General features: G+C 42.0%; 1 protein-coding gene and 1 non-coding gene across 4 annotated transcripts in view; both read right to left on the reverse strand.

Moving 5' to 3' along the window:
• kirrel1a (kirre like nephrin family adhesion molecule 1a) overlaps window positions 1-5,564 on the reverse strand; it is a 32,614-nt gene extending 27,050 nt beyond the window's left edge. For all 3 annotated transcript variants that reach the window (XM_042402069.1, XM_042402070.1, XM_042402068.1), the window contains exon 1: window positions 5,281-5,564. In XM_042402069.1, the coding sequence (XP_042258003.1) occupies window positions 5,281-5,326 (46 nt within the window). In that variant the 5' untranslated portion in view covers window positions 5,327-5,564. The remainder of the gene's footprint in view (window positions 1-5,280) is intronic.
• A 3,106-nt stretch (window positions 5,565-8,670) lies between these two features.
• trnar-ucu lies at window positions 8,671-8,744 on the reverse strand. Its single transcript has one exon. It is a non-coding gene; the product is annotated as a tRNA-Arg (tRNA).
• Window positions 8,745-12,284: the final 3,540 nt, after the last annotated feature.

The raw sequence follows: 12,284 nt of genomic DNA on the forward strand, positions 1-12,284 counted from the left end.
CATCCATTCTCCCTCCTTTTAGCTTGTGTGTGTGCATGTTTTCCAGTGGTTGGTTGTGTGTGCGTGTGTGTATGTGTGCGTCTATGTTACAGTACATGGGCTCCTCTTCCTCATCATGTGCTCCCTGTTTTAATTCATGTGCTTCTTCTCCTGCACCCCCCCCCCCCCCCCTCCCCCCCACGCCCTCCTCCTCCTCCCTCCACCCCCCCCTCAACGACTCATACCACCCCTTCCCTCCCCTCTCTTCTCTTTCTCTCTCCACCGACCAGAGGAATGCAAGAACCACATCTGGAACTTATTAGAGAGCAGGAGAGAGAAAGGGGTAGATGGAAAGAGAAGGAGAAGTGGTGGATGGGGGTGGGGGGGGAGGAGGTTTAGAGGGGGCAGAAGAAGAAGAAAAAAGAGGCAGATTGAAAAAAAAGAAGTCCTGGAGGGGACAGATAGAGAGAAAGAATGAACTTTAGTAAGCAGAAAAAGGGCTGGTGCTGGGAGAGAAAGCCGCAGAAGCGAAAAAGAAAGTTAACAGCAACACCGATTAATGCCAATTAACCTCAGCGGGGACTAGGCAGGGGAAGAGCTGGGCTGGCACCTCAGATGTGGGTTCAATCACTCCCGATTCCAGCGCAAATGTAGCCTTTGAACCGGCCTCGACCATATTCTGTCTGAATGAGCAGCTTCACTGTCCCCACTGAGGGAGCAGTCAAGCCTGAGTAATAGTCCCTTTCTCTGCGCCGCTGGCCTCCCGACCACTCCTCCTCCTTCGTCCTCGTCCCTCTCTCTGCTCTCCCCCGGTTCGCTTTTCTTTTCATCCAGCACACCCTCCTCCCACACTATAATACTGCCTCCCCCCCCCACCTCACCACCTCTAAAACAAACAAAAAAAAAAAAGTCTAATCACTCTCGATCAGGCTTCACCCACCTGCCCGCGAGACTACCCCTCTTTGTTCCCCCTCCTTTTCACCCCAAACAAGTTTTTCTGTAAACCCCCCTCCTCCATCACCCCGAATTGGTCCTCCCTGCAGAATGTGGCCGTGTAGTTTTGGAAAACAAGGCCAATAGATTCAGTCAGATGTGATAAAGTGTTCCTCTCTTGCTCGGGGGACTCTGCATAAAGAAACATTTTTAAGGGGATGTTTTTTTTTTCCTCTTTCTTTTTATAACTTCGATGCCCCCGGCCTGTCAAACACAATCAGATTATGGGGCCTTTAAATCCTGGGGCTTCACAGAAACATTCACATAGCTGTTGAGGATGCTCAAAGGAAATGTGTACACTTTTGATTGAATTTATCTCCGACCACAAGTTTGATAATGAATTATCCAACTAAATACTTCTGTACCCTATCGGCTTTTTACTGGATCATCCGAAAGCAGGCACGCAAGCTGCTTCTTCTTCCCAAGCACCACTTCAAAAAGCATTACAGGACACTTGTGTCCAGAGGAATGCCCTTAAACAAACATATCAACTGAGAGAAGCAATCAACATGTCACACATTGACAAACACCCACCGGGATAGAAATGCCAAGAATTTGTTGATTGAATGGAACCCAATGGAGAACAACAGGCGTGGATGTACATTATAACATCACAGGCTTCATTCCCAGATTGAGCTTTACAACTGGTTCAGTGATTGCATTCAGTGGCTGATGTCAATTAGAGATGCTTTTGGGTAAATAGGCTTCATTCAGATCCCATAAAAACCATGACCCGAATTCACATATTAACGGTAGGATGCTTCGGAGCTACATATCGCTCACTGGGATCGAAATTAAAAACAGACTTCTGCCTCGCTACATATGTCACTCCAGATCTACACTCTGAGTCGGAAAGGGTTCGGTAAAGCACCGCAAAATGGTTCGTTAGGCTCGTGCCATGGTAGGACGCTTTCAGAGAGGTTTGCAGCGCTATAAATAGTTTTGTGTATGTGGTCATCCACAAGATCCCCATTGGAGGATCTTGACAAGTCTGTAGGTGATTCGCTTTTTTGTCTTCACTTCACCAGCCATGATTGCCAATACTGCACACATTTAATCTCATAGTCATTATCTGAGCAGAAACAAGTTCTCCTCAGTGCAGTTTTAGTGGTTATTACAGCCCGCTGTGTCCCCATCCTTTTTTAACCAACTTTTGAATTTCTCCAAATCTGAATGAGCCTAATGAGACAGAGGTCTGGCTATGCGAGATTAGCTCAGACTAACTACTCTATTCTTTTATTTATTGTGAGGGACATAAAACACATCACTTTCTGTGTGATAAAGGACACCCCACCCCCCCACCCCCCCGGCAAAAGAAAAGGATTGCACACACTGGCAGTATCTTGTGTCACTGTATATGAATCAGTGATAGAGGTGGAAAAATTGGAATTTATTTAGATAAAAATGTCACAGATTATTACTGGAAAGAATGCATAAAATGTTGTTAAATCAGCGTCTCTAAGAGTGTTTTAGTGCCGTACTTGATTCTTTATGATGCTGTCCTAATCATTCATTTTTATTTGAACTATTATAATGCACTTTGAGTCATTAACATTACACATATAACAGTTGAACCGCTACATCCCTGACTAAACAACCCTCGAGGAACCCTTCTTTTTCTGGGTGTAAAAGCCCCCTGAATGTCTCTGACTCTTCCAGCATTTGAATATTTTCTTTGCTGAGCACAACACAGGAATCCGTCTGAGGTCTATGATTCACGGCTCCACTGTGTGATTCAGAGCTTGAGCGTACAGTACGGGCAGCAGCGGCAGCAGCAACAGCAGCAGCAGCAGCTCGTGGCTTCGGTCCGCACAAAAGGACACAGGCTGACAAATGGTACACCTGCACTGGAGTCTTTGTCGGAGTCAGCATTTCAGACCACCGTCTGGGCTAAAGGTGCAGTGCTGCAAGTCCAACCTCAAGGCTCTCCTACTCATTAGGAAGTTAAAGGAGTGTGTTTGCAATGATTGATTATGCAGTAACATTTAACAGCTGCGTTAATGGTGGCACTTGCTTGGGACTTATTACCAGGTTGGTATGTAGATACAAGGCCAGGATACTAAATCAATCACTCCACTGGTGATGTTGCTAGTAGAGATATAGTTCTGGTCGCAGCTGTATCACTGATCACTGAGTAACATAAAAACATTGTGATGCACCAAAGCTTTAATTAGCTGCTTGGCTAATAACCATCCAATCATTAGCACTAGTAGGCAATTACCTGTGTGCAAATTGCAGGCTGTGAAATACTGTTTTACTTGTCTAATGAAGATATAAAAGTCTGGGTGCTTTTAAGGAAAAATGCTTCCAAATCTACAGTATTTGTTTTCTTTTTTGAAGTGGTATTCATTTCAGCTCTCTCTGGATGTGAAGAATTGTGTCTACTCCTCTTGTGTTTTCAAACCCAAAAACCACAGTGCAACATTTGAGACCTACATGTTTTACACCATTGACTGAGCAACACACAGCCCTATTTACAGCCTGCTAAACTTGTCTTCGGGAGAGCCTTGCAGAGCAAATATCTGTGTCTGGGGGAGCCCAACGTGGAGTAATAATGGATTACACCGTTGAAACAGTGCAACAACAGACAATAGGACACAAGGCTTCACACATGTAAATTAGTTTTGTGTGCGTGTGTGTGTGTGTGTGTGTGTGTGTGTGTGTGTGTGTGTGTGTGTGTGTGTGCCTGCGTGTGTGTGTGTGTGCTTATGCACATCTGTAAGAACATGTGTTACTGAGCTAGTCATGTGGACTGAACTGTTTATGAGTGGACAAACAGGGCAACAGCATGTGACAGTAACAAGGGGTCTCGATGGAGAGAACGGGGAGGGGTGTGTGTGTGTGTGTGTGTATGTGTATGTGTGTGTGCTGCGACGGTTGCCAGACTGTGTCATATGTGGATTCACGGACAGCCTGATGTGTCGATGAAAAGGTACCTGCTTCTTACTGTATGTAAAAGTCGATGTCGTGTGCTGGTGTGAACCCTCAGCAACACACACTGGGTGGATGCTGAGCACAGCGCACCAGGCTGAGTGATACAAAGCCTGGCAGACACGGTGACATCATCCCTTTCCATACCTTCCCTTCCCCGAACACGCCCCCTACCTATGATGGAGTGGTCGGCTGGCCGGCCAGCAGCCAGCCACGCACGCTCCCGGTCAGCCAAGGTAGACAATAGGAAAAAAAAAAGAAAAAAAAAGGGAGGTTTGCTGTGGCTGCGCGGCCACGACGACACACAGATATGCCTTGATCAAACAGGTAGCTTAGAGAAATTACAACCATCCTCTCCTCCTCATCCAGCCTCCTGTCTCCTAGCAACTCTGCTACAGTTGTGATTATCATAAGCCAATAGCCTACCTGGCACCCCACAGGTATGGAGGGGGAACAGATGCATGGCGATGCTGCTGCACACGCCTCATTGTGCTGTTGAAATGCACGGAGGAAGGCAACAGAAAGGGGGTGAAGATGGGCTTTGGTGTCAGGCACACAGGTAGGAAACCAGGACAGGAGCAGCACTGGGGTGGTGTATGGTGAGGGGGGGGGGGAGATGGGGAGAGAAGGCAATATAAGCTGCCTTTCACTACAGGATCACTACAGGGGTTGGTAGCAGAGGTCTCACTGACTGACAAGCCATTCAGATGCGATAGCAGTGTGGGAGTGCTGCTGGCATGTAGAGCAGCGCTGGTCAATCACTGTCATTCCCGTCACGTCCTCAGCGCCTCACCACGGCCCGTCTGAATTACGGCACCGGGGGTTTGTCACATGCAAAAGGTCATTTAGGCCGGTGGGCGCGCGTGCACCAGTCATGTTCAAGTTGGACGCACACGCGCGCGCGTGTAATCGGGCGCCTGTAATCGCACGCGTACAGAGGCGCGCGACAATGATCATAAAAAGTGTGGTGATCCATTGCTGCGGTGCGGACACGCAGTCACACACACGCGCGCGCGCTCACACGTAGCTGCACGTGCACGCACACACACACACACACACACACATCTAAGGTGATCCATTGCTGCGGTTCATATGGCAATGAAATCATGTTAAACGGCTCTCTCTTTTTCTTTCTCCAACACACACACACACAGAAAGACACACACACACACACACACACACACACACACACACACAAACACACACACACACACACACACACACACACACACACACACACACACACACACACAACAGAATGAATACCAGCGGAGAGCTCTGTCTGTTTTTTAAGCCTCAGTTGCTTCACATCATAATCTGTTTAACCATTACTCGCCGTCTCTTCTGCGCTAAAAAGAGAGAGAATTGCAGTCTTACCAGTTTGAAAACTCAACACCAAACTCAGGAGCAGCAGCCTCTGCATGGTTCAGCCGACCAATAAGTCCGTTATTGGCTCAAACCTCCGTGAGGACAGCATCAAAAAGCGGGAGTTTACTGACTTTAATGATAATTATAATAAGAACAATAATCCTCGTGCGTCGTCCCTGCTCGTTTGTCCCCTGGCTCGGGTTGGAGTCGTTGGGCTTTTACACCATTTCACTGCTTTTTTCACCTCTCTCCTCTCCTTTGCTCTTCAGCGACAGTCCGTTTTCCACTCCACACTGAGGAGTCAAGCAAGCAGTAAGGACAGACGCAGCTTCCGGCCATAGTCTTCAAAATAAAAGCCAGTTGAATTCCACACGTGACCAAAGAACATTAATTAAACTCAGACTCTCTTTATCGTCAATCACCTATATACAAGTATACATCTGAGATGACCCTATGGTGAAATAAAGAGGTAGACAGTGCCACATGACATAAAACGTAAGAGCATAAATTGAAGAATCTGTGCATAACAATAGTAAAGAGACGACCTCCCACCACCACCACTACCAAAGAAAAGTTATGTGGCACTACTTGACAAATTGAGCTGTTTAACAAAACACTACAGTATTCATTTTCACTTTCACAGATGTTCTTCGACTGTTTCCTGTGAGCTCTAGTTGTTTGGCTATGGTCAGATTTTATCCTGCAAACTGTTCTTCAGAAGTATAATGAGCGTCACCCAGAAACTCCATTGGATTTACTTTGGCGTTGTCCTTATTCAGAACCTTTTTGGAAAGTAACTACACGATTCATAATTGATTACTGACTACATTAAGCATCTTTGAGTATATTAAAAAGCACTCTATAAATAAAAATCAAATGTATTTATTATTTATGTATTATACGTATCTTTTTGGTTTCATCAATCTTGCAAATAAAAAATAAATATGTATATAATTGATGTAATATTTTATTGGCCAAATACCACAAATCCAAATAGCCCAAATCAAAACCTTTATGTTTATTATGTATTAATAGGACAAACAAACAGTATATTGACACACTGTCATTTACAAACAATAAGAAAGCTATAAGACAGCTAAAATACTTAAATAATGTTCGGTCAATGTGGCCACGCTGTATTTCCGGCTTTGTACTCGCTATAATCTCTCTGACTTGACGTCAGATTCTCATTAACGGTGCATTTCTCTCTCTCTCTCTCTCTCTCTCTCTCTCTCTCTCTCTCTCTCTCTCTCTCTCTCTCTCTCTCTCTCTCTCACGTCAGCAGCACCACAGCACTGCCCCCTTTTTTCTCTCCTTCTGGATCTTGCATAGGCCAACACCGCCAAAAACTACATTATGAAATACAAAAAAATAATAATAAATAGGCTTAGAGAGGCATAATCATTTTGACACATTTGCTGTAGTCGGGACCGCTTGGTTTCTGCTGTTCGCAGCGTGGTATTAGGTAATGATGTCATTTTACATACCTTAATCCGATGGTTCTCAAAGTGGGGTCCGAGGACCCCCAGGGTCGTTGAGGAGGTCCCAGGAGGTCCCTCGCAAAAAGGGGAATAATTTATCTTCACTATAATTCCATCCATAAGTAACACAGTGACAGCATATATGATTATTTTGGTCATTGGTTTCATACACTTTCAGTGATAAGACATCTAAAAGCAAAAATCTAATCAGATGGGGAATCCTGGGACAAAATCTTATCCAATAGGGGTCTGTAGTCTAATGTGTGTCAGTTTAGGGGCCCTTGATGTGAAAAAGTTTGCCTTAATTTACCTCTACTCCTATATCCACCTAATTGTATCATTCATAGTCAAGAATGATGCAGATGTCATGCCACACAACAAATACAAATAGGCATATACTTACAAGAATATCCAAGAAATATTATAGAAATATCACATATATCAGAAGATAACATGCCAGAGGTGAGTTGTTGCTGAACAGACACACATCAGGGAGGATACAACAGAACTGTACTTACACATAATGTCAGTAATATTATGTTTCACTGAGCTAAGGTAGAATAAAATCAATGTTATTAAAATATTAGGACATACTGTGTACTGTGAGGATTTAGGGAGTTACTGTAAAAATATTCACACAGTATTACTTCCTATGTTGACTATTTAGTGGGATAAAGCAGTGATGTCATTATGATGAAATAGCCTGAAAAGACGATGAATAAACAGATCATGTCCTCATTCCTGTCACATAATGTAGGCTAGACACTTTGGTGATGGTTGTCCGTGATACTGTAGCTGTCACAGCTCAGTGGGTCTGCACAGGGAGCTGTGAGCCGCTTCCTCCCGTTTCAGTCCGTGAGGAGAGTGACTTCCACTGATGCTGGAGCGCCCCCTCGCGTCCGCGCCCCCCCTCCCCTCCTCCCGCTGACCGACCCTGCATGCGCTCCGAGCACAACTGGAGCAGGGATCCCAAAATATCTGCGCGAGCACGCTCATGCACGTTTCACTGGCAGTGTTATTGGCGGGATTCAGATGTAATCCTGATGATGAGAGATGTGAGCCATTCTAACCTGAGATACCTACCTTTTATTTGCAAAATAGACTTTATATCCACCCATACTGGCTGACAAAAACCTCTGGGAGAGGCGATCACACAGAACACGAGTTATAATTCATATCAACGTACAGGCTATTATGAATAATACGTGTATGAATAACCTAAAGGGTGGTAAGGGAAAAATGTAGAGCATAAATGCTTTATAATTAGTGGTTGTCTGCATTGTAGTTATATTACATTGGTCGTAATTATGCTGTCACCGTGTCAGAAAGGATTTTTGTACAAGATATCAAATGCAAAATCATTGTGTTCAACTGTTATTGCACTGTATTCAACCTTACCCCTGTTACTGCTGTTAGATTTTAAAATTTCAAGAGAGATTTAGCTGAAAGAGCAAAATTAATATAAAAATGTCAATGCAACGGACTCCAGGAACGTAAAGTATGAAAATAAGTGAAGTAAAACACTTATTATAACATCAAACATTGAGGACAAGATGTAAAGCAATGTCGTTTTTATGTGTCTCAGTAAGAAGATGGTTTCAGTAAAGAACAAGCAGGCTGATAGGACTCAAGCTATTTATTTATTATTCTGTACTGAACAAACACTTCCTAATCGATTCTGCTTTGTTTTTTGTTGTTTTTTTTCATAATCAGTTTAAATTAACCAGAAGAAGGCAGACAACTGAAAACCTGCGTACAAGAACGGTGATGGGACCGCGCCTCAGTTTATTCACCATAACCTATACATTACAGTAAATATCCATCATGTCTGCTTCATATACCGACACCAAAAACATCCTCCTTTGTTCCCAAATATTAAAAATGACCGCAGGTCTGCCATGTGGCTCACAGAGTGACTCATCTCTGCCGGGACTCGAACCCGGAGCCTCTGGATTAGAAGTCCAGCGCGCTATTCCATTGCGCCACAGAGACTGCGCCAGGATAACCAGGGCCTATCACCGTTTACATACTTCACATCCTCTCATATCGCTGCTCCCTGCATCCTTGCAGCATCAGGACCACTGTGCGCCGACATGTTGGCTCCGCCGCAGCCGGCCAGCAGAGGGCGCTGCTGCTTCTCTATGAGGTGGGAGGTCCCTTGAAGCTGATCAAGTTATCTGGCATTAGACCGGAAGTTAATAATTACAGTGTGAGAAAATAAAAAGACCTACACGCTGGATATAGCGCAAAACATGTGTAGTGCCTGTATTTTGAAACTCCCTTATCCGGAAGCTTGTTTTATTCCATATAGTTTAACGCTCACAGCTTAAATACGCAGAGCCAAAATGGTGCCTGTGGGATCTCTGTATTCCCGTTTTCACACTGAAATATTATTTATCATGGTATGTGTGGGTTTATTTAATGCATTCAGTAGTAAAGATGGAACACGGCTGCTGCATTAAGACTGCCAGTGTCGCCAATACCGTGTGGTTATTTATGTATGGCCATTCAGAATCAAATGACAGTGAAATTGGCTTTAACGTGTTTCCAGTGAGCGATCATATAGACCAGGGTGTAAAAATACCCACATTCAGTATAGTCTGAGTAAAACAGTTTTTAATTGTAAAATATAGTTTTAACGGTTGTATTCATTTTTTGGCCTTCGTTTTCCTTTCATGTCTATTCAGTGAAGGTCCCATATGTGAATGATGCAGATCTCTCTCTGTATGGAGTAACGCTGGTGGGGTTACACCAAGATTGCATCAGAAACACAATTGAGAACCTCCTTCTGATTTTCACGTGGTGACACCTTAAAGATCCCCTCCAGACATGTTTGAAGATGTGAATAAATTACTTTGAATAATAATTATTGTGTGATATGCTTTTTCCACAAAAAAGTTAAATTATTTTGTTAAAATTCTTAAAATGACGTCTACACTTTCTCCCTGATTAAAAATCCAGAATCTATAAATATGCAAGTATTAGAGATGAACTAATCCGACTTTTTCAGTCCTGATACCGCTACTGATACCTAGGTTTAGGGTATTAGCAATTAGCAGTATGCATCACTGTGTGGAAGAGACTGGGATCATTCTTTCAAGTGTAGGGCAAAATTAGGCTCGACTTAAATATTGCTTTCATAACTTTGTAAAACAATATGTAAATAAATACATAGATATAAATGTACTAAATTGTTATTTATTTAAATAATGGTATCCGATACCAGATCAGCCCATTGTCACTGATACATGATCCAGCTATTTGATATCAGTATCGGTGCATCTCTAGTAAATATTGTTCATTTCAGAAGTTGAACTGCTGGGCACAAGATCCTATTTCACTGTAAAGTCCATTCTCAGTGTTTGTGCACTGGGGGCTTCAAGTTTCCACACTACACTAATTAGTTGTGATGTCACAAATCATGCTCATAGGCCCGCCCCTTAAACCTGGATTTTGAGTGAGCTCAGAGAAACTTTCCACTTTGAGCAGATGAATGTGAAAACAGAATTTTAGTGTCAAACTCTGCACATAAATCATTCTGCACAGCGAAGCTCAAACACTATAGTTTTCTTCTTGTAGTAACAAGAAGAAAAACATTTTTGAGTGGTGGGGAACTTTAATTAATATCATATCATTCATTCTGCAGTGTCTTTATACACTGTTCATTTCAGGGACACCCAAGTACAGCATGCAGCTGGGTTTGTGGAGATCTTTGTTACTGAATGGCAGCCACAACCAATTCTTTCTTATAGTTTTCTTGGTATTTAATGTGTCTAATGCCATGAATTGGATTATACCACTTTTCACCAATGTGTCAGTTAAATGCGCACTAGTCCAGTAATTTTGGACACTAAATATCCAAAACCACAGACACGTACCTCAATAAGCTTGACATTCAAGCATTAAGACTTGGATTGATGATGTCATCAGGTCAGACAACATGGGCTCAGAGATTTATGTTTGAAAATTACATCAAAATGGGATTTATATTAGGCTACTGTAACATTTTGTATCTATTTTGTTTCACTTTAACCCAACAGAAAAAAAGATATGTGGTAATAGGAAGCATCTAAGCCATTTTCAGAAATGCAGTAGTAGCAGCTCTTAGAAAAGCTGTTAAAGCCACAAAATGTAGCAATTTTAAAATGATTTCAAAAACTTCCCTTTCCTGCTAAAGATACTGAAGAAATGCTTGTTCCCTTCTGCAAGTTTCACTCAAACTGAGGAGAAGTGAGAACTTTTATCATAAAATGAAACATTTCTTCCGAACAGCAGATGCAGTGAAGTTCCCCAGCAGTTCTTGTTACTCTATTTTTGCTGATCATGCAAAGCTTTTTTAATATCTATATGTCCAGTAAGTCTAGGTGTACTTGGCCAGAAATGGTTTACAGGGTGATCAGGACCAGTATTATTCTCCATTCATAAATTATATATTCATATGCGACTCTGACACAGAGGATGCAAAGTCGGGTCAACAGCTTTTCAAAGGAAATGACAAAGAGATAACACTCATTGCTGTCTTCATAACTTGCAAAAGTGGATGTTGTGAAATGTTTTGCTTCTAAATTCTGGTTAATAATGTGAGGTTCTTATTTAGTAATGAATGCTTCTGAGTGCACTCATTATTTATTCAGCCTGGCCCATGTAGTTGTAATGATGTAGTTTGGGGATTTTTTAAAAAGATCATAAAACATATTTTTGTCTGCTATTTTGCCTGTATAAATCTTGATAAGATGACTGTGTCTCAATGTTCAGGATTTGGTCCAAAGTGTCTCTTGTGCCAAGTATAACTGTAAAAGAGAGGATAACAGAATTACAAAAAATGAGGAGTAAAAGATCATCTACAATCCAAATGGGCTGTTACTCAAAGGAGTTATGAATTTATCGACCCCAGATTCTTTTAGAAAAATCAACTCTTCAATGCAGATTAACTGCAATGGTGAGGAAAACACTGATATGTAATGTTTAAGAACAGACTAATATCAGAATGATGTATCGATCTAAGAAACTAAAAAAATAAACTGTCCCTTCTGATTCATTGTAAGCACTGTTGCCAACATTCACTTTCAATATTGTTTTAGAAATTATGAACCATTGAGAGTAGTACTTCAATGTTGAGGTCAGTGGAAAATAGGCAGTTATAATCAGAAAACCAGCTGATGGTAAGTGTGCAGACTTACAGTAAACTAGCTGTTTCATAAGAAATACCAGATTTACTCAGTGGAAAATAACAAAATTACACAACAAATGTAATGTTTAGAGTTTTGAAATATAATATTAAAAATGGCACATCTGCATTTGTTTCTCTACATAAATGACATTGTCAAATATTTATTGAAACAGTTGATACAAAAACTGATACATCATTGATACAGCAGTATAGATGAGCATTTTTACATGATTCCTTTATTTAACATTCATTCATCATAAAAAAATAAAAAAGAAAGGGATGTAACATACATAAAGAAGAAAGGAAGCTCTGCCACTATCTTGTTCAGAGGAAGTTCGAGTTGATGCCTCCCCTATTTTGCC

This window comes from Thunnus maccoyii, chromosome 22 (genome assembly GCF_910596095.1).
Source record: "Thunnus maccoyii chromosome 22, fThuMac1.1, whole genome shotgun sequence".
Classification (NCBI taxonomy): domain Eukaryota; kingdom Metazoa; phylum Chordata; class Actinopteri; order Scombriformes; family Scombridae; genus Thunnus; species Thunnus maccoyii.